We start from the raw sequence: 27,948 nt of genomic DNA, 5'->3' as shown, positions 1-27,948 counted from the left end.
ATATGCATTTTATTGTATTCTGTGTGTTAAATCACTCCTTGAGTTACTTCTGTAAAAGCCAGCAGAAACCCTGGCAGGAGGTCCTTGGCTGAGAAGTCAAGAGGCTACAAACAGGAAAGGTTTGACACAATAGAAAATACCCAAACCCCTTTCACATGGGGAGCTCATGTACAGCACAAGTTGCTCTAGTTTCTGATGGTAAATCCTGCCGGCTTTTGAGGAGGGTAAATCTTGCCTTCCTACTGAAAACGCTCAAAACTAGGATGAGGTTATTTCACTTCCCCGAGTGAAATCTGCCACTGGTTATCACAGTGGATCCAATGAGGTGTCTGGGCACAGAAGAGCTGTGAGAGGTTTTGAATGTCTCCATACTTTGTTTTAATGTTGAAATGTGATACTGCCTTTCAGACTTCTTGCACTTAAGAGTTATGTATAAATAGCTATAAACTCCCTGCCACAAGGACTGGCCAATCTGTGACTCCTGAACAACTTTTGCATCACTTCTGAGGAGTTCAGATGCAGCTCCCACAATAACATTACATCATGTAATTGGCAAGGGGACTGTCTAGCACCAGGATGGCTGGTCCATTCCATGGGGGAAAGCTGGGAACGGCTTTGCCCAGCCACCCCACACTGCAGCTGCACACCCAGGCTTTTTGGGGCTGGATCAGTGTCTGTGGATCAGCAGTGAGCTGTTGTCATGTCTTGCCTGCAAACCACCCCACAGCTCTCCTGGGAGAGGTGAGGTGTACAGCGTGCGCTCTTGCCCATTTGCAGATCTCTGTAAGTTGCTTGTAGACTTTGGGAGGTTGGCCACCTCGTGCTCTACAGCCTTCCAAAAATTACTATGGAACAGGTATTAGTGTAGATTAAGTATACTGTGGCGGGTTTACAGCACCAGAGTCATCAGTCTGAATAGAAAAATACTCAGCCAAGTCACCTTTAAGAGGCATTATATTATGAATTTTTATTTTTCATTAAAATAAGAACACCCAAAGTGGGGTAATATGCATTTTATTTTAAAAGAAGTTTTAGCTAAGCACGTTTCAACCTTAAGTAAATTAACTGCAAATCATTTATTTTATCTCATTGGAAGTCAGTTGTACTGATGCATGTATTTTTTAAAATCTATCAATTTCAAGAAATGCTTCACCACAAGGCTGTATCTACCACCTCAGTGCTTTCACTCAACAGTTATATGAAGCTGATATCTCCAGCATATGCTTTTGTTCCTACCATGCATTCAAATATGAAGGTGTGGCTAAAGTCAGATGTCCTTTTCGAGGGGAAGACTGGGAAAAACATCTGTCTCTTGATGGAAGCCATCTGGTAGAACCAGACATGAAGTCAAGCATTTTAACACAGTGTATTCCTTAGAATTATAACTTGCTTAAGAGAATTACAGATTCTTCCCCTAATGTTCTCATCGCACACACCATCTCAGGGATTTTCCCTTGCACCTATGCAGGATTGATCAGTGTAATTATTTTGTAAAGCTTCGTCTCAGTACAAAGTAACCAGAAAGAATAATAATAATTATGTAGATTTCTGTTGTTATTCTCCCAGCTGAGCTTTTCATCTGTACAATTACAGGTGCAGAGAAAATCACAAAATAGTTTCTGCAGAAGAAGGGGCTGTAGAGGCTTTTTGAGATCAGCAGTACTGTAGAAGCTGTGGCACACCCTTAGTTTGTCCCAGACATAAGACTTAACATATCAAGGTTGGTAAGGTGAGGTAAGCTCTCCATACTTCATTTCTTACCTGTAACATTGCCAATTGTAGCTCTATGTGGCCATGCACTGTCAGACTTCAGTCATTTAATGCTTACATGCACCAAACCTGCTACTGAGGAATCAAATATTGTCTATCTGTGTCCATCCAAGAAGGTCTGGTAGGACAGATATGATGTTGAAATACATAAAAGTTGTGCGATTGGCCAGCTTTCAAGAAAATGTCAGGTGTTCAGAAAACTGCATGACCTTAAACATACATCTTTGGGTGAAGGAGATTAGCAGGCAAAACAAAAACAGAATAACCATTGGTTTGAGTTATTTGTAGGGCAAACAAAGCCACATCATTTTTATGACACGGTTCTGCTCTGCTGCCAGGACTATCATCTCCACATACAATAAGGGGACATTCAGTATCAACAAATATTAACTGAGCTAACATTCAAACACAGGGCAAGTTTACACTCAGGGAATCCTGAGAAAATGTGCAGTCTTTTCTGGCCTCCTTAAAGAGGTTATTCCCTATGGCAGGGGGGAAAAAAAACAAAAATACATATTGCACGAATACAAAGCTGGTCCCTGCTGCTACACATTATGCTAGGAGTCTCCTGTCACTAGTTACCCACTCACTAGTGGTTTGCCCAGGGGTCAATACTGGGGCCATCACTGTTTAACATCTTCATTAATGACCTTGATGATTGGGCAGAGTGCACGTTCAGCAAGTTTGCAGGGGATACAAAGCTGGAACGAAAGCATGACAGGCTGAATGGTTGTGCTGCAATCCAGAGGGACTTTGACAGCCTGGAGAAATGGGCAGAGAGGAACCTCATGAAGTGCAAGAAAAGGAATTGTGAAGTCCTGCAGCTGGGGAGGAACAACCTCACACACCAGGACAGGCTGGAGGTCAAGTGTCTGGAAAGGAGCACTGCAGCAAAGGCCTTGGAGACCCTGGTGGACACCACGTTCACCACGAACCAGCAAATGTAATCCTTGCACCAAAGAAGGCAACAGCATCCCACGCAGCACTAGGTTCCAGGGAGGTGCTGCTTCTCCTGTGCTCTGCACTAGTGATACCACACAGGGTGTGCTGGGTCCAGTACAAAAGAAACATAGACATACAAAAGTAAGGGCCACAAACATTATTAAAGGGCTTGGAGCACCTATCACACAAGAAGAGGCTGAGAAAGCTGGGTCTGTTCAGCCTGGAGAAGACTCCAGAGCGATTTTACCAACGTGTATGAACATCTGATGGAGATAGGGGAGGGTTGACAAAGAAGACAGAGCCAGACTCTTGTCAGTGGTGCCCTGTGAAGGGACAAGAGGCAACAGGCACAAAGTGAAATAGAGCAAATTCCACTTAAACACAAGTAGAAGTTTTTTTCACTGTAAGGTTGGTTGAACACTGGCAGAGGCTGCTCAGAGAGGCTGTAGAGTCTCCAACCCTGGAGATATTCAAAACCCAACTGGATATAGTCCTGAGCAACCTGCTAGTTGCCCTGCTTTGAGCTGGAGAGTTTGGACTAACTGATCTCCAGAGGTCCATTCCCACCTCAGCTATTGTTTCAGCCTTTCCTTAACTACCATGACCACCACTCGTGATGGAACATGGCTTTGCTACACCTGGAAATCTGTTAAAGTTTTAACAATAGGGAAATTCTTGATGAATTCTCCTGCTCTTTGAGGCTATCTCTTTTTCTTCACACTCTTGAAGCAGGCTGCAGCCTACTGCCCCTGAGCAGAACATTATCAATCCAACTCGTAAAAAAAAGAAGCCTGGGTGCAAGCTAAAAAAAACTGGTCAGATGAGAATTGAGGAGAAATGCTACAAGTCAGCACTTCCTGGTGGAGCTCCACAGTGACCTCGCAAAAGACATGAACATGTGTCTTCAGTGCTGATTATTTTTATTTCATATTAAGAAACAGCTAATAGAGTAACCTATATAGTACAGGGATACTACCAGTTTCCCCAGTGAGAACTGTGTAACCTTGTAATGGAATGAATAGTTTGCAAAAAGGAAACAACTCACCTTTTAGCTTTACTGCATGCACACAATATTAAATGAAAATACCAAGAAAAACTGGGGCCCATGTAGCTACTAACATTCAGTATTCAGTACAAATCCTGTGTTCAGTGTGTGGTCTTATCCCCTACGTATTTTCCACTGATCAAACTTTGTTAATTGCTATAATAACAAAATTTCTTAGAAGTAAATTCCTCTGATAAGGGCAAGGTAGTATTTCCCCCCCAACACCCAGGACAGAGTATGTACACTTTCTTAAAACTGTGGCTGAAGGCACTTAACTTGGACAAGAACTTTGGAACAGAAAAAGAACAAGCAAATACCATTCTCTTAAGCAGTGTCCAAATGTCTTTACCATGCAACTGAACTGTTCCTCTCACAGTTCCTTAGTCTAATTTATAACATATCTTCTACCTTCTGTAGCAAATGAATGGAGGACTACACAGTCAACAGCCTCCTTTACTATGTAACCTTGAAGCTTCCCAAAAAGCAGCTCCTTTCAGTTCACTGTATGAGAAAGGGATCTAGAAAACATATATGATCACACAATGTGTCATTATCCCTGTATACAAGGCGCTGATAAAAGATGCACAGCAACTTTCATTCAAGAATTTCACTGTCTCTGGTTGTTGGTGATGATGGCTACCTCACAACCCAATCTTGTAATGAAGTTCACAGCAACGTCTTGCAGGCCAAATTCCCAACCAGTCCACACTGTTTTTGTTTTATGGTATCTCTACTGACAGGTTAGGAGGAAAAACCTCAGAAGAATATGATTGCCTATAGTCTGTGTGCTGTCAGGCTTCTCCCTGCCAAAGTCCTGGCTGCTAACAAGTCAGTCAAACATCCTCTGGAAAGGACCTGCTGTGAAGCCCCTTGTGCCTCCTGCTATTAGTTTCTGTGCCCAGACATGTTAACTCTTGGAGCGCCCATGACAAACGAAAATTGTGCGTACTTGCTACACAGTTGGTAGAGATGTTGGAGTAGTTGTGCATTCCCAGTGTTGTCATCACTTAAAAGAATCTTGTCTGCAATTGCTAACCTAAAGATATGTAAATCCTTTCTGTCTTAGGCCGGTCTACTCATATAACAGAGAATGACTTGCAAAACATCTAATCACGAACTACAGACACTACTGACCTTGCAGCTTTAGACATTTTGAAGCCTGCACTATTAACTGAGTCTTGCTTTAACACATATCTCCAGACTGTAAGATAAAGTGTCGTTCAGCTGAACATAGCTCATTATACGCTAGAAGGATTATGTAATGCGATATGCAAATGTATAACCAAATGGTTCTTCAGGGTGTGAACGCAGTGATAAGATTTTGCATATAATGCCTTTTGCTTTTCTTGCTGACATGCTGGCTTTATTCCAGCATCCAGAGTTACACAACTCTGTAAATAAATATCTCGCCTCTGTGTGTTAAATTCGACCCATTTGTATGCACGCCGGGTAAGCAACCCTGGTTTTGGGACTACCGACCCTCCTCGGCATGCTGCAGGCCGCTGGGCGCCTCGCACGAGGGCTCCTTCCCCGCCATGCGGCTGAGGTGACGGCCGCACTCCGTGCGCTGGCTGCGGCTGGGGCGCCGCGCCCGCGACCTCTGCCGGTGGAGCCGCGCACACCCTCACCGGCACCTCAGGCCTCGGTTCCCCACGGCCCTGCGGAGAGCAGCGGGGCCGCCCGTGCCGGGCCGTGCCCGCGCAGGGACAGGCAGCACGTGCTCCCACTTGTGTGCCCCTGAGCCCAGGGCCGCTCCCCCGCCCTGCCCGCCCAACGCACCAGGGGACGCGCCCAGAGGCCGTGGCCCCGGCTCGGGGAAGGCTACGCCGAGCGGCGACTCGCTTCCTCCCGGCCTCCTCCGCCTCCTGGGACCCGGGGAGAAAGCGGAAGGCATCACGAAACTGCCGCGGGCTCCGCGGCGGCCGGTCCCCAAGGAGCCGCTGGGCGGCCGGCGCCGCCGCGCTTCCCGCTCCTCGGCCCGGGGCAGAGAACCACAGCTCCCAGCGTGCCCCGCGCCGCCCGGGGCTGGCAGGCCGACTCGCGCGCCGCCTGCAGGGAGCAGTAGTTCTCTCTCGCGCGACCCTGCAGCTGGCGCGCGCGAAGCCAGAAACGTGCTTAGAGTCGGGGAGGGGCGCGCCGCTCGCCCGGGGCCGGAGCGGGTCAGCGCGAGCGGGGGCCACCGCCTTCCCTTCCCCTCCCCTCCCCTCAAGGGCGCGCTGGGTGCGCCTGTGCCTTTAAGCCCGGCCGGACGCCCGGTGCCCCGCGCCTGCGCAGAGGGGTCGTGACCTCGCTGCCTGTTGGCGCCTCTGGTGACTGTTGGGGCGCCCCCACTCCCGTCCCCCGCCCGAACGGCAGCGCCAGGCTCCGGCCCGCTGCTGGGCCAGCGGCGGCGGCGCGGGCGTTGCTATAGCGACATCTCCCCGGCCGGGACGATGGAGGGGCCGGCAGAGAGGGGCGGCGCGGAAGGCCCGGCGGGGACGATCACGGAGATTCGGGCGCCGGGCCCGCGGCCGCTGCGGCTGCTGGAGTGGAAGGTGTCGGTGGGGGCGGCGGTGCAGATCGGGTCGGTGCTGGCGCTGTGCGCTCCGGTGCCGCCCGCCCCCCGCCCCGCCGCCGGCCCCACCACCCCGCCGCCCGCCGCGAGCGGCGCCAGCACCCGGCCGCAGCGGGCCGGCCCGGAGCGCAAGCTGAAAGCGGAGCGGCCCGGCGTGGTGCGGGAGCTGTGTGCGCGGCCCGGACAGGTCATTGCGCCTGGGTGAGTGCGTGGACGGCGGCGGGGGCTGGCGGGGACGCACGGCGGAGGCGGGCGAGCAGCCCGGGGAGCCTGCCCCGGGACGAGGCTTTCGCGCTGCTTCTGAGGGGGCCGGGCTGGGCCTTGCTCCGCTGCCCGCCCTGCGGCGCGTCCGGCCCGGCCCCACGGCGCGGCGGGGAGCGGGTCCCCGCCGGAGCTGTGCTGCCTGCGCCATCGGCGCTCCCCATTCTATCCCTGCCGGCGCGGGGGGCGGGAAGGCGGCGGTGCTCTCTCCGCAGCTCGCAGCGGCTGCAGGCGCCGGCGGGGCGGTGTCCGGGGCTGGGAGCCCTGTCCCCTCCTTAGCTCCCTTTCCACGGCGTTTGGTGTGGATGGTCAAGCCTGTGAGCTGAGCATCCCTTCACGTATTGCAGGGTCCTCTGAAATGGCTCTTACTGGCAAAACCACTTGGAAATACTTCTTTTTTTCTTTGGTTTGGCAGCTCGCTGTTGGCTTGGTGCAAAACTCGGTCAGAGAGGGTATAAGTTCCTGCTTGATAGGAGGAATTTTAATGGGAATCGGCGCTGTGGAAAGACATTTTAAAATTGCTAGGTACTATACATGTAATTTTGGCAGCCTAAATGCTTTTAATAATGCAGATTTGTTAGCGTATAAGGCTTCACAAATATGAATGAGATGGTTTAACTTGAACTTTCAGAACAGCAAAGGATTAAATAAAAAGATTTTTCTATAGTTAAACAATGGCTTTGCCTTGAAAAGACTGGGTGTTGGTTACTTTTAAATTCTTAAATAAATAGGTAGGGTATCTCATATTTCTAGGTTAAATTCAGCTAACAGTTTGCTACCCTGTACTTCAAGCAGTTTTTTTCTCAACGGGAAACTATTGAAACACAACTTCCTCTGTTTTATGAAAGCAAGTTATTTTCTTTTATTGCAGTTATCTTGATTTGGGTGGGTGCAGCCAGACCTTAACTTTCTTCATTGAAAATCACTAGTATATGCAAAACATCTGTGTGTGAGTGTGTTCTCAAAGGTTCAGGGAAAAAAAATTATTCTCTTTTTATCTGTTGGTAATGTAAAATGCTACAGAAGAGGTAGAAGTTTTGTTTTTCTTGGTACAGAGAGTATTATTCTTTCTGAGATAAGACAGTGGGTTTCCTTTTGTGCCACATCAGCTCTCTGCTAGTGCATCTGGTGCAACATGGACAATCCTTTAATATCTGATTTAGAATGAAGATACCCTAAATGCTACGTCAGATTAAAAGCATCTTAAAAGTACAGACTAAAATTTTAAAACGCCATATGCATGATGAAATTAATCTTGATAGTGCTGAGTGGAAGGGGAGATAAAGTTATCTTCTTATTTTTTCATTATGTTAGCAAAGCACTTGAGGGGAAAACAAAACAAAAAAGGTTTTAGTTTGTAAATGTAAACAATTTAAAATACACTGGATCTGATGTAGCAGCATTTTAGGTTTAGCTTTACTCAATGTAAACTTTAGAACTTGAATGCACTAATTCTTATACAGGGCTTTTATTGGAGTTGTTTAGTCTTGATTCACTTGATTATAATTAGCAAGTCTTTGCTTTGAGACAATTAGAAGATAAATAGTGTTCTTTATTACTGTTGTTCTTGGCTTCTAAAACACTTGTATCTTATACCTCTAAAAGTTCTTAATATTGACCGTTGCTAGACGTTATACTTCTGGAATTCTGACTTCTCAGTGTGCTTTCTCTGTTATGTGCTATAATGATATTTACTGGGTGAATGTGAAAGAGAATAGGTAGAAGAAGTGTGAAGTAAGCATAGTAGAGCTGGTCAAGAGTTGGAGATAACTTCTAAGTGACTAAAGAAAAGCAGGTTTTTTGGTGAGCATTTAATCTCCAGTCTGTGTCTTCCTGTTCTGTGGTAATGGTAATAATAACATTGTACTACCTACCTTCAATATATGTTAAGGGTGTGCAGCATTAGAATACAGGTGTGACTATAGTAGGCAACATAGTTGAAATTTATTCAGCATCTCCAGAAGATACACCTTTTAAAATCCAAACTATCCAGGGTGGTAGGTGCCATTTGCTGCCTTCAAAAAAGTGGATTTGATCAGTTCAGCCCTTAATTATCTATTATCCAAAGATATGTGCAAATAAATCTCAGGCATTTAAACACTATAGAAATACCGTTTCTATTCCAAATATTTTTTCTTTTCATTAGAACATGAAGAACCTAAGTCGAATTATCCTTGTCAATTTGTTCATCACTATTTCTGAAAATAATGACATTTTTTAGCACAAGATACGTTTCTAACCTTTGGCATGAGATGAAATCTTTTGGTATGTGAAAGTAATTTTCCACATGTGTAGCAACTGAATTTTTTTGTTGTTTGATTACCTACTTTTTTTGGCGTTGACAGTGGTGTAAGCTGTCTGCAGGGAATAGGATGGTATGGGGACATGACAGCCCAAGGCAGGCAGGAAGTAGATTTTGCTTATAGTAGCAGAGGTAGGCTTAGCACCAAATGTCAAACTACAACTTGAGAAAGGAAGATATTTGACCTGTTAGGACTGTAAATAGCAGAGATGACAGCAAGCAGTTAATGAAAGATCTTTGATGTTAATGAAGCATAATTTCTATGGGTGGCAGGAACAACAAATGTCAAAACTTCTGCACTGCTCTGTGTAATATTAATGCTAGTTATCCATCAAGGTTAATAGTTCTGAAACTGATACAGGTATGTCAGGATTCTGGGTTGGGTCCGTATTTTGTTTTATGTGACTATTTACATAAGAGTTTCTAACATGAAATGATTATCCCTTTTCAAGCCCTACTGATGGGATAGACAACTGAAAGTCTATTGTTTGGTTCATATTAGTAGAGTCTTACAAAATATTTACTACCTGTACATTTAAACTGGATATCTTTGTGTCTTTCTACATAGCTTTAATAGCTAAAACTTGTGTTCTGCAGAACATAAAGTATGTGAGTGTTGTAATAAAAATATTTTTGAACCTATCTGGATTCTAGTGAAGCAAAACTTTTATTTTCTCATTTTGGAGAAAATGGGAAAAAAGGTGGGATTTTATTCTCTAATACTGTAGATTTTTAGCATTCTTTTGTATCAAAAACTTGATTATGTATTTTGAAAATGTATCTTCCTTTGGTTACCTAGTATCACAAAGCCTCAGGGCTTAGTTTACTACTCAAGATGAAAGACCCTTAGCCCTGGACCCCAATAACTTCCATCTTACAGTCTTCAAGGCAAATAAAATTCTGATGAATTACATTTTATTTTGAAGTGATGGCACTTGTAATAAACTACAGGAAAAACAATTTGCTGTTTCAGTTAGACACAAGTGTTTCCATAATAGCCTGTCAAATATTTAATGAGCTCATTGGAGTCTACAGAAAAACCTAATTGCCAAACACTAAGCATTGTTAAATAACACTTAACAGTCCCAGTGTACTACATCTCTCGCCTACTTCCTTTTAACCCTTGGATTCTTTTTTTTTTTTTTTTTTTTTTTTTTAATAGCATCTGTTTTCACAAAACTTGTAGGAACTTCCTTATCTAAGAGAATCAAGCTACTCAGTCAGGTTAGGTTGGAAACGGGCATCAGACTCAGAAGTTACCAGTAATGTGGTGGTACCAGCATTCTGTCTGCAGCTCTTCATGGTGTGGCTTCCTTAGACTGTGGTTTCGTGGTTGCTTCAGGCTGATACAAGAGTTGGCTGGAAAGGGTGCTCACACTTTTGTGTGCCTCCAGCTCGCATTGAGGTGGGTGTTGGAAATCATGTAGCTAAAGATGGCTTGGTCTCTTTTTTTTGCTTTCCATCCTTGCCAACATCCTGCAAAATGGTCCATACTGATTAACTCCCTTGTTTTGCTCAGTTGCTGCAACAGGAGTGTAGTGTAGCAGGAAAGGGAGGCTGATTTCTCTTTTCAGCAGTAGCCTGTATTTAGATCAAATGGTTGTGTAAATGCCAGTGGTGTCATTAGGGGGATAAAAATGACATGTTGACACCAGGAAATAACATTATTGGGATTGTGTATGTCCCATATGGCATTTTGTATGATGGTCTTTAGTAACACATTACTTTTATCCTTACAAGGTTTCTCCCAAACCATGGGAATTTCTACTCTGAGTTCTTACTACAAGTTGCTTGTCATACTGGGGCTCAAAGACTGCCACTGTGTGAGTGGATGCAGAATCCCATGGGCCAGCAGACAGTGAGGTAGCTCATGGGACTGTTTTGTGCATCATGTTGTAGAACTACAGGGTGGTTATAGCTTTCTTTAAAAAGTGTGTGTAGATGTCTGTGCTGTAAACTGATTTACCTTTCACCCAAATTGTAGTGGATTTTATTTTATTTCTTATCTTTACCGTATTTTTGAGCATTACTTCAATACTAGAGTTGTTTAGAAAACCACAGTCTCTTTCAAAGGCAAATGTGCATGTTATTTCTTCTCTGATGCTGCCTTATGGTTTTCCTTAATTGTAAAACAAATAGTCTTCTGAAGAGAAAAATGTATGGACAAAAATTCTGACTGGGGGACTAGAATGAGTGACTTGTTATGCTGTGCAATATGTAGCCCTTCAAACTGAAAGGGATTGGAAAAGTTTGAGTAAGAAAGAAAGACTTTTGCTTTGAATTGTCTTAAAAGTTTGTCTTGACCCAAGAGGTTTTTTGCTTTGAGAAACCTTAGTGGTACAGTTTGCATGCCTGCCTGGCTCTTTCCAGTTTGATGACTGCATGTTTGGTGTTAAAGGCTGACCCTAGCAGGGATCCCAGCTGTTTGGATTTTCAAAGACAATATTACTTAGTGGAAAACTCCCCTTAGGTGACTTGATAACCCAACATTTGAACTCACTAAATAAAAATTATTATGAGGTGATGGTATTGTGAAGTCTTAAACGTTACCAAAAGGATGTAAAAATATTTCCACTTGGGGCTTTCTAGCCTGAAGGTTCAGTAGAGAGCTTCCAGCTTTTCATTTTGAGATATCTTCTTGAGAATGATAGAGAATTCATTGCAAGTTGTCCCTTACGAAATATTCCTATGAATATTTGGGGTTTGTGATTAAAAATGTTAATTAAAGGTTCATCTAAGGTCTTCTAGCACATGTGTATAGTTGAATTTGTACCAGTTGCCTTTTAGAGTATATAGGGGAGTATAAAATTTCTCCTGTAAAGCAAGTAATATTGCATTACAGGTTACAGTTCAAGGAACTTGATTATACCTTTTGTGTAGATTTTGTTTTGCTGAACCTAGACCTATGGAATTGGGAATCTTACCCTTGGCCTATAGGGAAGAGATAGATACTCTCACCAACAGGAGAGACTTATTGGTCTTCAAAAGACTTTGGAAGATGGAAAGGTTCCCCCTTTTTTATGTGGACAAGAAAGTGCTGCCATACATCATGTGTATTATGAAACTTGGGTGAGAATTTCTCACCGTATTTTGTAGGATGTTACAACAGTGCTCAACAACTGTATGTTTTCCTTCAAAATCTGTATCCCTACTCCTAATGAAGTGCTGCTTGTCCGAATGGATGAAACATTTCCAGTCAGCAGAAGCTAATTCTGTTTGCCTCAGACTAGCCTGTTGATGGAAGTTAATTAGCCAGAGTGAAAGGCATATGCCATTTTTGAGAGTATACTTTTCTGATGTTTTCTGAAACACCAATCCTACTGAAAAGCAAGAAGAAAAGACAATATAAAAACCTATTTTCAAAACAAAGAGCAAAGGTTTTGTGCTATTTCCAGTGCAATGGGAAGGGAGTTTTTGTTTAATCATCTGATGGGACTGTAATGATTTAGATTTAGGATAACCAGGCTAATGCTGGATGATTTGTACAAGATATCACTAATCAGAACCAGCTAGATCCAGAAAAACTCTTTTCCTTTGTGCGTTACTATGTAAAAGATGGCAGTATACCAGGTAGATTATTTCTTACAAACACATCCATTTTTTTGTAGTATGTCCTTTTTTAAGGAAAGGGTGGGGTATTTCCAGGCTGCTGTTTCACTAATAATTGTAATATCTGTATATATATTTTTTTGCCTTTCTACAGATGTTTTGAGAAAAAACTGTAGAATACAGTGGTGATGTAGACATTTAGAGTAGAACTGACTAATGCCCATTTGTTTACATTGTAGTACTTTTTTTAGATATGATTTTTATGCTACAAAATTGTAGCATTCAGCTGGCATGTAACAGAAAAGGTCTCAGTGCAAGTTTAGTGGAGCGAACTGTGTGAATCCCCATGTACAGGGGAGAGGTGAGCAGTTCTAGCCAAGCAAGGCACGTATAGACAAGAAGCAAATTTAATTAACTTTCCAAGTAACTTTACAGCTATTTGTAGTACTTCCCCTTTATATGCCAAGCAGCCTTCTGAACTGTTGTGTTCTGTTTTTGGAGTGTGTGTTGGGGTTCTGGGTTCAGGTGATGCTGTTTGGTGTCTTGACAGCCATACATAGGGGTGCCAAACTCATTTTCACCGGGGGCCACAGCAGCCCTGCAGTTGCCTTCAAAGGGCTGAATGTAATTTTAGGACCTTTGAAGGCAACCGCAGGCCTGCAGTGGCCCCTAGTAAAAATGAGTTTGACACCCCCGGCAATGTCACGTGGCTGTTGCCGAATGTGGAGCTGCTGCTCTTTGGTTTGCACACTGCTGCATAACTTATGACAGGCTTGTTCATAATTGCTTTTAAGGGTGTTAAGAGTTATTAAATTTTCCTATAGAAGTGTGTTCATTTGACTTAACAGCAGGTCCCGGGGGAAACATGCAGAAGGTAGTGTCAAGATAAGTTTGCCACAGTATCCAAAAAGGGAAAGGAGGAGAGGAAGCTGTTAGGCTAGAGGATTCTGCATCCTGCAGTAAGCCTCTTCCCATTTTATTCATTGTTTGAAAGTAACAGAAAAATGACCATGATTGCTTAAGTGTTTTGTTCTAATGGAGGAGGTCATGAAATGTTCAGAGAAGGTGTAATGTTCTCTGTTAATAGATGCAGCTTTCTAAGGCAGCAGGTGAGACATCACAGGATCCTCCCAGATTTCTTATGCACAGAAAGAAACAAAAAGCATGTATATAGCTTTGCTGTCAGCTGTGTGTGTATCAGACTGTTTCTTTCTCAGTCATCTTTCTCTGCTTTGATGTCCAGGCTGTTTTGGTGTTCATCTGTAGTTGTTTCATTAGATGTGGGCTTGTAGGTGCAGAAGGCAAACCAAATCTGTCCACGTAATCACATGTGATCTTGGCTGGGGAAGGAGGAATGCAGTGGTAAATTGGTCTGAGATAAGGGGAAATTATGTGCCTTTACCTGAAGGAGAGGTGGGGATTTGAGAAGGTATACACCTGAAAATAAAAAGGAATTGAAGATGGGATTAATCCAAGGCTGTTGGCACCTGGCTTTGCAGCAGTTCAACTGTGACTATCATTCTTTGGTAACTGATGTGAAAGTTGAAGTGTGATTTGAGAAAGCTGCAGGTTTAGGTTAATTATTGTTCTTTCAGTTAGGATATACAGGCATCACTCTGCCACTTCAACTTTTTGGATAAATGCCATTTATGTTGGTAGTGTTCATTATATATATGTATATGCCATGTATAGATTTGGATGACTTAGATTTTCTGAGCCTGCTGTCAGATGGATGTTCCTGAAACAATGAACTTGTCTTGATGTCTGTGTGTTAAAAAGCTACACTTAGTGGTTTAGAAAATGGATCCTGGGATAACGTAAGCTTTGTAAAAATGTTTTATTTGAAAGCTGTGAGTAGATTTTCTTGGGAACTCTACCATACCTCTTTCTTCCCTTTCCAGCTTTTTTTGTGAATGTAGTAGTTTCCTATTTTTTAAACCCATATCACATTTTGCTTTGGCCTGTGACTTTTATACAAGCAGGTGCTGACAGCAGTGGATTCCTGACATGCTGAGAGAGGGGAAATGATAAAAAGTGAAACACCTTCTTTAATGTAGCAGTGAAACTCCTGGATATTCATATTAAAACCAGAGGTTTGTTTCACTGTTTTTAAATTTGGACATGTTCTTAAAGCTACTATGTTTTAACTATTTCAGAACATCGTTTATACCATGCATAATTCTTACTTTTCGAAGATGTGTTATGTGGTAGAAGGAAGCTGGCTATGGTATGCATTATGTTTCCAGCTGTAACTGGCATTAATTAGACTATTGCAATGATGTTTGCATGTAGAATTTGCAAATACCTCTTAGAGATGCTGTCAGCGTTTTGAAGCTGCATGGGCCTTTTCCAATAATATTTCTATAGTTGGTGTAAAGTTCTGATGTTAAGTGTACTCGAGGAGTCAAAGGACACATGTTTGCTTTGATTTTAGTGTTACTGCTCAAAGTGATAGTCATCTCTTCAGTGAAGAAAATGTAACCTGTGTGTGAACACAAAAGTAATTTTCCAATTTTTCTGGCCCAGTGCTGTTAGATGCAGTTCCTTAACTCTCAACCAGAGTTGTGCTGCAACTCTGGGGAAGCGCTGCGTGACCGCTAACACTACAGTCAGAGCGTGGCAATAGAAACACAAATGCATAAAACAGTAATGTCATTAGTTAACAGTACTGGTGAGGGGAATGAACTGCAGAACTATTTGCCGCTTCACTGAATTACTGAGATGTGACAGCCTATTTTCTTGTTACTGTGAAAAGTAGCACTTAATTCTAAAGACGGAAGACAGAAAGATGGGAGCTCTCAACTCTTTACTTTTGAATTCTTTCTCTATCGACTTAATTGTTTTGAAGGAGTTTTATGTACAAGTATGGAGAACTATATTCTTACCTTTTTTTTTTCTTTTCAAAAAAGGTAGTTTTGAATTCTCCCAACTAATAAGATTTTAGTTTAAAATGTTCTAAATAAAATAAAAGATTATTCTAAATCATCCTTGAAAGATTTACTAGATTTACTAAAGTGCACTGTCAACTGTCTTGCTGGTTTTATACCTTTTTATTGTACATTGTTAAAGTGCCTTTTTGAAAAATGTAAGAACCTGCCCATAGATATGTGCATGGGAGGTGGGAGAGGATTAGCTCCTCCTTTATAATGCTAAACTCTTCTCCAGGAGTAAATGGATATGCTTCTTAAGGGCTTGCAAATCCTGGAAATAGACTTACTTCGTGCTTAAGATGTCTTTTGGATTAGAAATAAAATCCAGAAACTCTGGGCCGAAGTTTCTCTTGGCGTTCATGACCTATGTCTAATCCAAAATAGATATCTTGCCTGAAAAGTAGAAGAAAAATGACTCTTCAGCTTTTCTGTTCTAAAATGTTTTGAAGTTCACACACAGTTTAGCGCAAAATTATGAATAGTTTGTGCTTAACAGGAAGGAAAAAAAAACACACATGATCTCAAGGCCCATGATTTCCCCATTAGCTTTGGAGAGTTGAGATGATGCCTTGAAGTGTGAACTATGCTTTCTATGAGCTACTGCTCACAGCAGTTGTTACTATATAGTTGTTTTAATTGCAGATGTGTAGTTGCCCTGATGTCTGTATCACACTAGGATAGTGTGTGGTTATTTGGTAATTTCAAGGTGATTAAGGCTTTGAAAAATCTTTGCTATGAAACTGGAATCCTGTGTAACAGAGGCTGTGGTTTGATGTAAATTTGGTTTGAGATCTTTTTGTAGTTGTTCTAAATACTGCAGCCATGTACCACAAGGTCTTGTTCTGATGTAAGCTAACAAAAATACAGTGTTTCACAAATTTGAGTAAAATAAACTGTAGAAGCAGGCTTTAAGTTGAATCAGACTTCATCTGTCTGCCATTCTGATCTTACGACAGCTAAAAGATTGTGTAGTTGTATTTGTTCTAGTATAGTCGGTTGGTTCAATAATAATTGGCATTAACAATCACTGATCTGGGTTGTGTTCATTTGGTATTTTTACTCCTTGATAATTTGCCTATAACACCCCAGTAAGCATGCTGTGGAACCTGCAGAGGCACTTATGTTCACCTGCACACCAGGATCTCATTTTGCTACATTAGAATGGTTTTACATCTTTTAATGCTAATTGCAAGAGCATATGTCATCAGATTGAGGACAGGGGATTTAAGTGATCCGAGTGACAACTTGGGGTGTATGAGTCTCGTGGTATTTGATATCTTTCTTTATCCCAAACTGATCTGAGGAAACCCAGAAACCTCTTGGCTTTTGACAGGTCACTGTGAGGTACAAGTCTATGCAAGGCAGTAGCTTTATCTTGTAACTTTTATCTATTTTTTTCATTCACAAATTTGAAAATTGCACTGTATTTTCTATGCCAGGGCATGGTTCTTTGCAACAGACTTTGTTCAGGTAAAAATTAAAACTTATATCTCCATGGCATGGATATGTTCAAGCTAGTTTTGATTAAGATAGTTAAGATAAATGCTAATGAAGTATCCTGGTTACTGTGGGAAGCAAAGGTGAGTTGTTGAAACTGGTTCTGTCCTCGCCCCCGTTTTAGCCCTCTTTAAACAAAGATTTGCATCATTGATCTTTTCCCATCAGTCACCCTTGCTGACCTTCTCTGTCAGCTGCCTTGACTTTCTAAACCCAGTAGCAAAGGAAACCCAAACTTTTATGGAATTGCTTGGTGGTTTTTGTAGTGGGTTCACTTAAGTGATCCAGTCAACTGGCTGTTACAACTGAGGAGTAGCAAATTGTAGTGTAGCTGTGAGAACTTTGTGGTGGCTTTCCCATTGCAATTAACCTGCTGGAGACCACAGCTAGATTGTGCTTGATACAAAGTTCTTAGATGTGGAGTCAGCAGTAGTGAACAGGCCAAAAAAAAGGCACTGACTGCCTCTGGAATAAAAGCAAAATGCTCATACTGGATTTCATGAAAGTTTTAATTTTTTTTTTCTTTTTTCCTTTCCTGTGAAAGCAGATATGGTTAAAAGACTTGTTTTAGAAACAGTCAAAATGTGTTAAGTCTGTAATTTTTGGGAGAACAGTCATGGGCTTATCGTCATCTGCATCCGGAGGCCATTGGTGAATGTCTGTCCCCATCCTTGATTGTTGCAACAAAAATAAAATTCTGCTGTAATGGCACACCTAGTGTATCTGTTTCTTATTTACAAGCACATCTGGAAAGAATGTAAATAAGATCCTAGAGTGGGTTTCTTTATTTACTTGTTCAAGTTTCACTTAAATCCTGTTGAGTTTTGTTACTTAAAAGGAGCCCTGTGGGCAGTTTGTGGTCCTGTTGCAGTCCTTTGGCTATCAGAGTGGGTATTGGAATGATCTACCCCCTCCACAGCCACTGCCTAAAAAATGTGTGCCTTTCACAGCCTACTGGCTGTTCCCTAGTGCCTGGCTCATTCACACAGTTGTGACAGTTTGTAAAAACTGGAAAAAGATTTTTCATCTTTTGCGACAGTTTTCCTAGGAATGTTATTATTGAAGTAGCTCTGCTTTTTGCCAAGTGAGTCCTGGAGAAGTTTCAGGAGAAATAAGATGCTATTAATGCTGCCAGCAGTAGAATGTATTGGAATTTTTCAGATTTGGGGTGAGATCTGTTTCTTCTCTCTGGAAATGGAGCAAGGAGTGACCGTATTCAAGTGGGTTTCATTCATGACCCAGAGACGAGAACAAGCAGAAACCTGAACCCCTATTTGGTATATGCAGCCATTTAAAAATAGACCTGCACACTTGGATTCAGCTCACTCTTGTCTGATAATTGTCTTGGATCTTAGCTATTATGTTTGAAAACCCCTCACTTCAACAGTAAAAGTGGTGTTTCCAGTTCTGAAATTCACAAAAATCATTTTACTTGAGTTCCATGCTTGTTCTTCCACAGTATATTCTTTTTTATAACTAAAGCATATGTGCTGAAATTTAAGGGAGTAAAATATTTAAGTATGCTTAAGCCTTAGTGGAGTTCAGGCCTTCTTTTTGCAGCATGAAGTAGTATGTGGGTTGTTTGTGTTTTTCCCCTGGGAGAAGTCTGCTTAGGGTCCTGACAGCTGTACTTGAACCTCAGGCAGCTGTGTTGTACAGTGCTCAGAAGTTTGCTGGTGCTCTTGAGTTCTTCCTTTGTTGTTTGGGTTGAATGAGTTGTTTGAGTGCCATGTCAAAGGGCTTGATATCATGTACTTTTTACCTCCAGCAAGCATCATCATTAAATTAGGTGTTTTGGCTGTATTTCGATGTGCAGAGGGAGAACTGATATTTAGCTGTGCTATTTGGTATGTGATAAGGAATCAAAGTGGTGTTTAGGAACATTATTGGTGAACAGTTTAGAACTGTAATTTACTTGTAAGAATCTCTGCTCTGTTAAAATCAAAAGGATGGGATTAAGTGTTTCTTATACATGAACAGAAACACTTATGTCCTAATTTGAATCATACCTCAGCCCAGGAGTATGTCAGCTCCTCCTTTCACATTCCCGGAGTGTGATGTTACCTTTGGTACAAAGTAGAGAATGCATGAAGAAATTTTGGCTTCTATGCTGGCATCAAAAGACTTTTTTTTCTGAACCATTGAAAACCAATTAAAGTGGAGTAAAAACTCAGTCATTGTAAACTCTTATGCAAATTTCTGTAGCTGGTGTCATGGGTTTTTTTGGCCTTTTAGGTGTCTGTATTTTCAGGTTGTTACACTGACAACAGGTTGAAGATGGGAAATTCTGACACAATCCTTAGTGTGAGTTGGAAGCCTAAAATGAAGCAATTTGTTGATGAATCAAGGTAAAAAAACAGCAAGATGGACATATCATTAAAGGGAGGGATGAAAAGAGTCAAGTGAAGTAATGGGAACATAGGGGAATGAGAGGAGAACTAAATAATCAAACAATGAATTGCTAGTAGTGAAGGGCCACAAAAATAGCTTGTCTCTTCTGCAGTTCTTGTACAAAACCAAGACCTACTATTTATTATTTGTTTTCTGTGAAATACCATGTTTAAGAAAGGAGATCTTAAATGCTTACAAAAGAAAGAGTAGGTGTAATTTTCAAGCAGATGATGACTGACAGTGAGAACAGAATAGATCTGCCCTTTTATAAAAGGGAATATTGTTAGTATGAAGGCTTGTGAAGACTCGTCTTTAAATAAACCTAACCTGAATGTAGTTTTTACTCTCAGAGGAAAAAAAATCCTCAGTGTGTGCATCAGTGGGTTGTCAAGCACTGGAAGAGGCTGCCCAGGGAAGTGATTGTGTTTAAAAGATAGGAGAAGTGGTGCTTAGGGACATGGCTTAGTGGTGGACTTGACAGTGCTAGGTTTGTGTTTGGGCTCAATGATCTTAAAGGTCTTTTCCAACCTAAATGATTCTGTGATTCTCAAGTTTCCATATTCAATTTTCATTACTTTGTAGCTCAGTAGCTTATTAATGGGGAGTTGTAAGTAATCGAGTAAAACTGTTTCTAGACAGACAATGCTTGTTTTGTTAATACACTGAAATTATTTGCTAAGCTAAGGTTAGAAACTGACATGTATGTTACTGTGACTTTTAAATATGTGGAATTGAATATTTTGAATACTTAGTTGGTGTCTTTTTCTCCATGTTGGTGCAAAAGCATATTTTTTAGGGCCCTGTCAAATCATAACCAGAAATTATTCTGTGAACTCTTTCATTCTACAGTCATTAAGTGTCTGAAATCAACCTGCAATAAGTGGAATGACTACATCTTTTTCAGGGGTGTCTTGGTGAGACTGGAGGGATGCAGCCATCCTGTTGTTATGAAAGGCTTATGTGCAGAATGTGGCCAGGACTTAACTCAGTAAGTATTCTCAGCTCTTTTTTTCCTCCTTCTCCTTACTTGTGATTAGGGATCCAAGCTCTTCCTTCTCTCGTTTACTTAGTTGCTTCTCTGTTCTGGGTCTTGATTGTTGTGAATCATATCTATACTGTGAAGTTGTAGATACTAGTAGGGAGGGAGAACAGAATTCATACTGCCTAAGATAAGTGTGTCTATTGAGACTGCTCCTCTAAGGTAAGTTGAGAGGGAATTTCTTCCTGAAGTTAAATTTCAGCATAAAGCACTTTTCACATTTGCTTTTAAGAAAAATAAATATATGTATCTATTGAGATTCGCTCATGAAATTGTTGTTTAAAGTCGAGTGGTCTGAATATGCTAATTCTTGATCACATTATTCATAGTGTAATCATCTAATAAAGTATTTTTCTTTACTGAAAAATTGCTGCTTGTAGGCAGTAATTGGTGTTCCTTGTGGAGAAAACCAACACATGAAGAGTAAATAGGCAAGATCTGTGCTGCTGTTGCAAAGTGTCTTAATTTTGCACCTTTTGCACAAGGCACTTGTTCTGTCACCCTGAGATTTTCAAATATGTGCCCTCTTTCTCCTTATATGTCACTGTAGTCACAGATACTTTGTTTAGAACTGTATTTCCTTTCAGCCATTACAAGGATTCATAACTAGGAATATGGGTGAATAAGATGACATGTGGATACTTACAGTTCATGTTACAAGTTTATGACTTAATAACTCTGCACACTCTGGTTTTGTGGAGATAAATGTAGGGTAACTTACTACCGTAGGTAGAAAATGTAAGGAGCATGCATCCAGACATAAATTCTCATCACAGTGTATCCTACTGTGCTTTTTATGTACTTGCAACTGAGAGTTTTAAGGTGTGTCAGCGGTGCCTTAATAAACTGGAGAGTTTTATCTGTGCAGGTATAAATACCTGTGAGGTAATATCAGTCTCATTCGTGTGACCTTGCTTCATTGATACTGTGTCTGAATGGGAGCTAGCTGGTTTCCAGTGCTTTCAATTTAAGGCTTCAGAACTTGTTTGGTTTGGGTTTTTGTTTGTGAAATGTTCTGCCATGGAACTAAAGGAATTTAAGCCTTAGGCCAAAAAGAAAGCAAATTCAAAATATGATTGTATTTTTCTTTTGCCTTGTCTCATTGCTAATGCGGTTGGTGAAGAGAATGTTTCTTATGCATAGCAAATTACTAATTCAACAGCTGTTTTTCAAAAATGGATTGTACAGTAGCCTGGATTTTAGAAATGAATGTTGCATGCTCATTTCATTTGGAAGGAAATACCTTGGTTTCATTTTAATTCGTGTTCATTATTAAGAATAATTTTGAGACCATTATCTGGTAAACCAGCGCGAGTGGACTGAAGATTGAAAATCTTACATGTAGCCCAGTTAATGGTTGGATATAACTTTTAATGAAAGGTTGACTGTTAATATTTTTTAAACAAGTATTATTTGTAAAACAACAAACCTAACAAAAAGTTAGGATAATAGCAGATGGCAGCTTTTCCTGCCCTGAATGAGCACTTGATTCAAGGTTTAAATACAGTCACATCTAAATGTGGCTGCACTGTTATTATGTCATTAAAAAAATAGATCAATTTAGGGTATGCAGTGAATTTAGTTTTTTCAATTAATACTCCTAATTCAGATAATGTCTTCATTTTTTACAAAGTGACTTATACATCTGGAAAAATGTGTTATGTCTGCTGAGCCTATGTTAGCAGGCAATACAAAAGCATCAATGCTTTTCTTGCTCGAAGAAAAGTGAGTGCAGCCTGTTCACTGTCAGCTTGTTGGGTGTTAGTGGTGCATACTTTCTGTTAAATAGTTCTCATGTTTATTCAACAAATGGTCTGAAAACAGTTAATAATTTCTAAAGGCTCATTTAAAATACTGTTCAGTGTTATATATGAGGTGTTCTGAACCCTGAAGCAAAGGATGTAAGATTCTAAAATGTACGTGTAAACTTTGGACCAAATGAAATATAATGGTAGTTCCCCACAAGTTAATCTGCCTAAGCTGGAAGCTAGGGATACTGACACTATGTGCAGTTACTTGGTCAGTTTTCAAGGAATTTCAGACACGTGTGTAGACACACACTCATACATATATATGAGGATTATATGTATTCTGTATGTATTGATACTTATCTCTATGTACAATACATTTATATATCATATTTTTTTATACTAGTGAGACTATATGTGTGTATAATAGACACATAAAGTAAAATAAATACAGGCACCCCCATGTAGTACCTTGTTCTGTTTGCCAAAGGGAAAAGCATGTATGGGGATTTTTGTGGATGCTTTTCTTGAAGCAGCAGTCACATATAAGTCACTCTGCTATGCATAAAGAGTAATTCTGTCTATCCTTTGCATAAATTTATTTAAAAGTCTGGCTTGGAGAAAAGTAGATAATGCCATCCTGAGTGACTGAGAAAAAAAAATTCAAATTTGAATGTTTTGGTAGTTATACTTGGCTTATAACTGATGCCAATCAATATATAGATGTCTGTTTCATCTTAGTGAAAATTATTTCCATGAAATAATTATATGGAAGCATAACTAATTACAGTGACTCTTTGCAAGGTTTCTGTGGTGAGCTGCTTTGATCTCTATATCCACTTTGTTCAGTAACTTGCATTAACAAGAATTTGAAAGTGTTAGTCAAAATAGCTCCCTTTAATCATAGTTTTATGGTGGTGACTAATTTGATACTATAGATTTTAGTGTGTTCAACTTTTCACTGAACTATTACTCTCTCTTTTGATGTATCTTACCTGCGTGATTAGGATACAAAGCAAGAATGGAAAGCAGAATGTGCCATTATCCACAGCAACTGTGTCTATGGTTCACAGTGTCCCAGAACTTAAAGTTAGCTCTGAGGTAAGTACCATCATGCTTTCTTTAGTCACTGTAGCTCCACAGTTGAGAAGCTTAATTATAGAAGTTACTTCTATGTTGTGTATACTTCATACAGTAAGTTTCGCTTCCCTTTGAAGAGGAATTTGGTGTTGAACATCAGTAGCCTGTTTGTTTTGTTTTTTGGTTTTTTTTTGAGTTTACACTACTGCAGATTGCTTATTATCAGGGTTTATAGTGTTTTTTTTAGAGCTGTGCACTGAATAGATGTCACTTCTGTGACAGCAGCCTGAAAATTTACTACTGTAATGTTTTGGATCTAAGAATGAGCAGCTTGTGGGAAGTTCAGTTTCCACAAGCTGAAATGTGTTCCAAGCTTACTGTGTCTTTGAAACCTTCACCTTCACCTTGAAATTGGTCCTACTAGATACAGTAAAGCTAGTTTGTTTGCAACTTACCTGTGTGTTAAATTGATTTCACTATTTTTCAAATATTCCATTCAGATAAGTTAATAAAATAAAAAATAAAATAAATAAATAGAAATAAAAAAAGCTTGTTCATTTTTCAGTTTAGTTAGAGGAAAAAACATGTTTATTTTGAAGATAAGCATTCTATTTATCTTCCTTACCAAGTTGATCTTTCTTTGCCCTTTTATGCCGCTGCTTGCCCCCCCCTTTTTTTTTTTTGATAACTCCTCAAGGAACACCAATGAGAAGATGTAAGCAGCTAAAAGTGTATTTGTCATAGAGGAGTGTTACAAAGGGCAATTTGCACTTGACTCCTGCTTCTTCATAATGCTCCGCTTTACTTTTTAGTTTAGCTGTCTTGTCAGCAACTCTGCAGCTTGCTATCAGAAGTGGTTAATGTGAACACAGAGCTTAATGTGGTACTTGAAAGTTTGTAAATATGCACAAGAGTTGTAAACTTCAACTCAGATTCACTGAAGTCTTGGTATCAGTGCCCACACAGAGCTACATAATCTAACTATATCTGAGGGTATATGTTCTTCAAGATCAAGTTAACAGTTATAATAATTTGTCATTAGCAGCTTCAGTTTAATACCCAGCCTAGTGTGGTCAGACTTATTGTACCTAATTGATACAAAATTACTGAATGTAGCAGCCAAAGTTTTCAGGCCTACTGATGAACTTGTCCTTTGTGTTCCCCAAAGCTACTGCTATTTCCTCTCAAAACTCTTGGCCTTTAATTTGGTGGTTACTTGTCTGTTAAATTTGGAAGTTGTTGTGTCGACTTTATAAATTTTAACAGCTACTAGTTACAAAGATCTGAGAGCAGACTTTGGGAATTTTTTTTCCTGTAGAAAAATTGTGGACAAAGCTGCCATCGCTACAGTTATGTTGAAGTATCATTTTTTATGCAGTTAGTTTGTAGTGGAAAAACTCAAGTTTACAATACACAGAAGGCAACAAACCTAATTTATTTCTTCTAAACTAAGCTTAGTTATGAATATTTTGTTACAGCAAGCTGAGCAGTTAGGAAGAGAAGATCAACAGCGACTACATCGAAATCGAAAACTGGTGCTCATGGTAGATTTGGACCAGACGTTGATCCACACTACAGAACAGCACTGCCAACAAATGTCCAATAAGGCAAGTATTTGGTCTTGACTTTCAAGCCAAAGTAAAAACAGGAGTACTTCTAACCATATTTAAAGAATGCTGCTTTAAAAAAATTCTGTGGTTAGCTGAAATTGTAGTTGAAGAATAAAAGAAAATGAGAAACAAGTTTTCTGAAATGTTCTTTTTTTCCTTTACATTTAAATTGACTGTTTTCTTTCTTCCACTTATGCTTTCCTGCACTTTTCAAAGTCACTTTAAGTGAGAAGTTTCAGGTAGCTATTTTTAATCTCTGCTTTCCTTCTACAATTCACACTTGGAACACTCAGTAATGAGACTTTTTTCCTTCCTAAGTCTGAGGCAGATACAGTGAATTACTGTTTGAAGTCCCTTTTAAAGTAATGCTTTGTGTTATTGTGTCTGTCATTCCATGAATATATCTACCGATTTTTTTATTTTATGTTTTTTTTTTTTTCCTTCAGTTGTCTTTTTTTTGGAGGTGAGTTTGGGTGGTGCTGTTTAACTTCTTTGTGAAATACTTGTCATTGAACTGATAGGGGCTACTGGCTTGTAATATTTCTAATTTGGAAACTTTGAGTAGAGGCACATTGGAATGTGTCTACAGTGTCTTTAACAGGAGGATGCAGATTCAAACTCCAATGTGACGCAAACTGTGGTTGCTTAGTTCCTCTCTCTTTCCTCTTGCCATTCTCTCATGCCCAATAGGTTCAGTATGTGTTCACACCTGCTAGCAGAAAAAAAACAAACCTGTAAATGTACTTTGCAGTTGAGAGGAAAGGGAACAGTGAATATTCAGCTTAAATGTTGAAAAAAGTTTGTGTATTTGAAAAGCTATATCTTCATCTGTATAAATGCATGTTTTGAAGAAAAACTATTTTTTAGAAGATTTTTAGATTTTTAACTGAGATCTTTATCTGCAAAGTTATTTCCTGGTTTGCTATCTGAAGGTATGTTTCCATAGACATAATATATTTTCATGCAACAAGGTCTTTCTCTGAGCTCAATATGTAATGAAACTAATTTGAGCGAAGTCCACTGAGTAGTACTGATTAGGGTGAGATCCTGAACTTCCTGAGAAATTTTTCAAGTTGCTTTTCCATATTGCTGTACCATAAGTAAAGATTTGAGTGAAAATTACCTTGATCATAAACTTTTCAACAGTGCAGTTTCCTGCATTTGAAAAACTTAGTGTTTGACTGCCTGGCACAGAGCAAAAATGTGCTTTGGATTTTACTCATCCACATAATTTTTATGTCTGAAACTCACTTTAAGAATACTGATACTTTTTTTTTTTTTTTTGGTATTTTGATAATATGAAACATACTCTTTTTTTCTTCTAGGGAATATTTCATTTCCAGTTAGGTCGAGGTGAGCCTATGTTGCATACTCGTTTGCGTCCTCATTGTAAGGAATTCCTGGAAAAAATTGCCAAGCTGTACGAATTACACGTTTTTACTTTTGGCAGCAGGCTGTATGCACATACAATTGCAGGTGAGTAGTACATTACATTTAACAATATTTATATTCTCAGCCTTCATACTCATATAACTAGTTTTCTTTCTGTGGTTCATTTCAAGTATTTGTTCTTTGAATTGTGCAATAACACTGCCTGTAAGCAGAATTCTTGGCTTGTTTACAAGGCAGTAACCGTATGGCCTGTAATTTTGAAAATAATCATTTTGTTTTACCATCAGATGTGTGCCTTTTTTTGCTTCCCTGATGGTTAGAGAATCAGATTGTGGCATGACAATTAGTGCCTTCATGACAATTAGTGCCTTCCTATTGAATTAAGTAAGAAATTATGCTGATGGGCTCTAAAATGGTCTGCAACATCACTTTTTTTAGAAGTCTAAAACAACAGTTCCGTAAAAATCAACAATGTGAAACTATCTCCTCTTGTGGAGGAGGTAACCTCCCTCTGCTGTGTCCTTTCACAAAAGGTAATTTGGCTGCTATAAATCAATTTACGGCAGTTCTGTTTGTGTCCTGGAGCTGAGATGTGCTTGTTTAAGGAAAAGCACAGATCTAGCAATATTTTCATATATTCTTGTCAAGAACTTAGAAATACTTTCTCCTAGTAACTGAAAACTTGCATTTAAAATAATAGCAGTAGTAGTCTATAGTGTGGGTTGCTGACTGGAATGTTTTGGGTTTTTTTCCAACAAGCATAAAAGAAACCTACAAGCATATGGGTCAAATTTGTGTTAAGAGTATGACCATGTGTTTAAACTGTAATGTTGGCTTTCACTCCATCTTGAGTCTGCCTTGACAGAACAGCATTTTCACCTCAGTCTTTCCTTTAAGCCTGTCAGACTAAGACAATATAATTAACAATGTTTTAGGTTATGACTCTGCATGTCAAACTGTCCTTGCTGCTGCTCCATGTCTCCTAGCTTTTTTTGTAAGTTGTCTTTTTACATATGCTTTTTTGTGTCATGTTGCCACCACTGCCTTGAGCAACGCTATTCCAATTATCCCACTTCTTGACGAGAAAGGAAGATGCCAAAATAGTTAAAGAGCTGACTATCCTAGTTAGCTCTAGAACAGTTTAGAAAAGAATTGTGTAAAGAGAGGATTCTTTATGCGTGTTGAATAAGCCACAGGTGCTTGTAATGACAAATGTAAGAGACTTCTGTAATCAGAAAGTGATACCTATTTGTGATCTCCAACTAATTCTTCTTCAAAGAAAGTTCAGGAGAAGCATGCCTTGTCCTGCCCAACCACGTGTATGTTTCTACATTAGTTGATATTTGTTGTCTGAGTTGTTTGAAGAATCTTCCTAAAGCTTTGTCACTCTTGCTCTTGGATTATACATTGTGTGTTGCTAATGCATTAACACTTTCGCAGCCTGCTGTCCTTAGAATGTGGTTATTTCTTGTGTAGCAAAAGGAGAATGGTTTTCTTATACGCTTGATCTAAATACCCGATAGTAAGGAAGTGAGTGGTCAGTCTTCGTCACTTGGATCTATGTGCCATAATCTGCATGTGGCCTAAGGTCAGAAGACGTATAGCAAATATGCTTCAGAGCTAGGGAGAAAAATGAGTTGCAGAGGCAATTAACTCATGATGTGTAAGTGCTTTTCCAATGATTGATCTTCTCTCAGTGTGTGATTTGGTCCTGTGTTTGCTCTTTTTGATCTGAGTGAATGTTTAGATTACCTTGGAGTCCCTATGCTGACACAGACTGATGCCTGTGATGTGACATGCCTCTCTGTGGGCATCATACTTGAGCTGTTTAGTCTGTT

General features: G+C 40.2%; 2 protein-coding genes across 2 annotated transcripts in view; one reads left to right on the top strand and one right to left on the bottom strand.

The window, feature by feature from the left end:
• Positions 1-27,948, bottom strand: part of SLC66A2 (solute carrier family 66 member 2) — a 559,480-nt gene that overhangs the window by 275,519 nt on the left and 256,013 nt on the right. The window lies entirely within an intron of this gene.
• Positions 5,900-27,948, top strand: part of CTDP1 (CTD phosphatase subunit 1) — a 109,128-nt gene continuing 87,079 nt past the window's right edge. The window contains exons 1-5 of the mRNA XM_082044727.1: positions 5,900-6,512; positions 20,146-20,229; positions 23,036-23,129; positions 24,587-24,715; positions 26,044-26,194. Of these exons, the coding sequence (XP_081900853.1) occupies positions 6,190-6,512; positions 20,146-20,229; positions 23,036-23,129; positions 24,587-24,715; positions 26,044-26,194 (781 nt within the window). The 5' untranslated portion in view covers positions 5,900-6,189. The remainder of the gene's footprint in view (positions 6,513-20,145; positions 20,230-23,035; positions 23,130-24,586; positions 24,716-26,043; positions 26,195-27,948) is intronic.

This window comes from Streptopelia decaocto (assembly GCF_964273445.1).
Source record: "Streptopelia decaocto genome assembly, chromosome: 2".
In the NCBI taxonomy this organism is placed as follows: domain Eukaryota; kingdom Metazoa; phylum Chordata; class Aves; order Columbiformes; family Columbidae; genus Streptopelia; species Streptopelia decaocto.
This window is presented reverse-complemented; position numbering and strand designations above follow the sequence as displayed.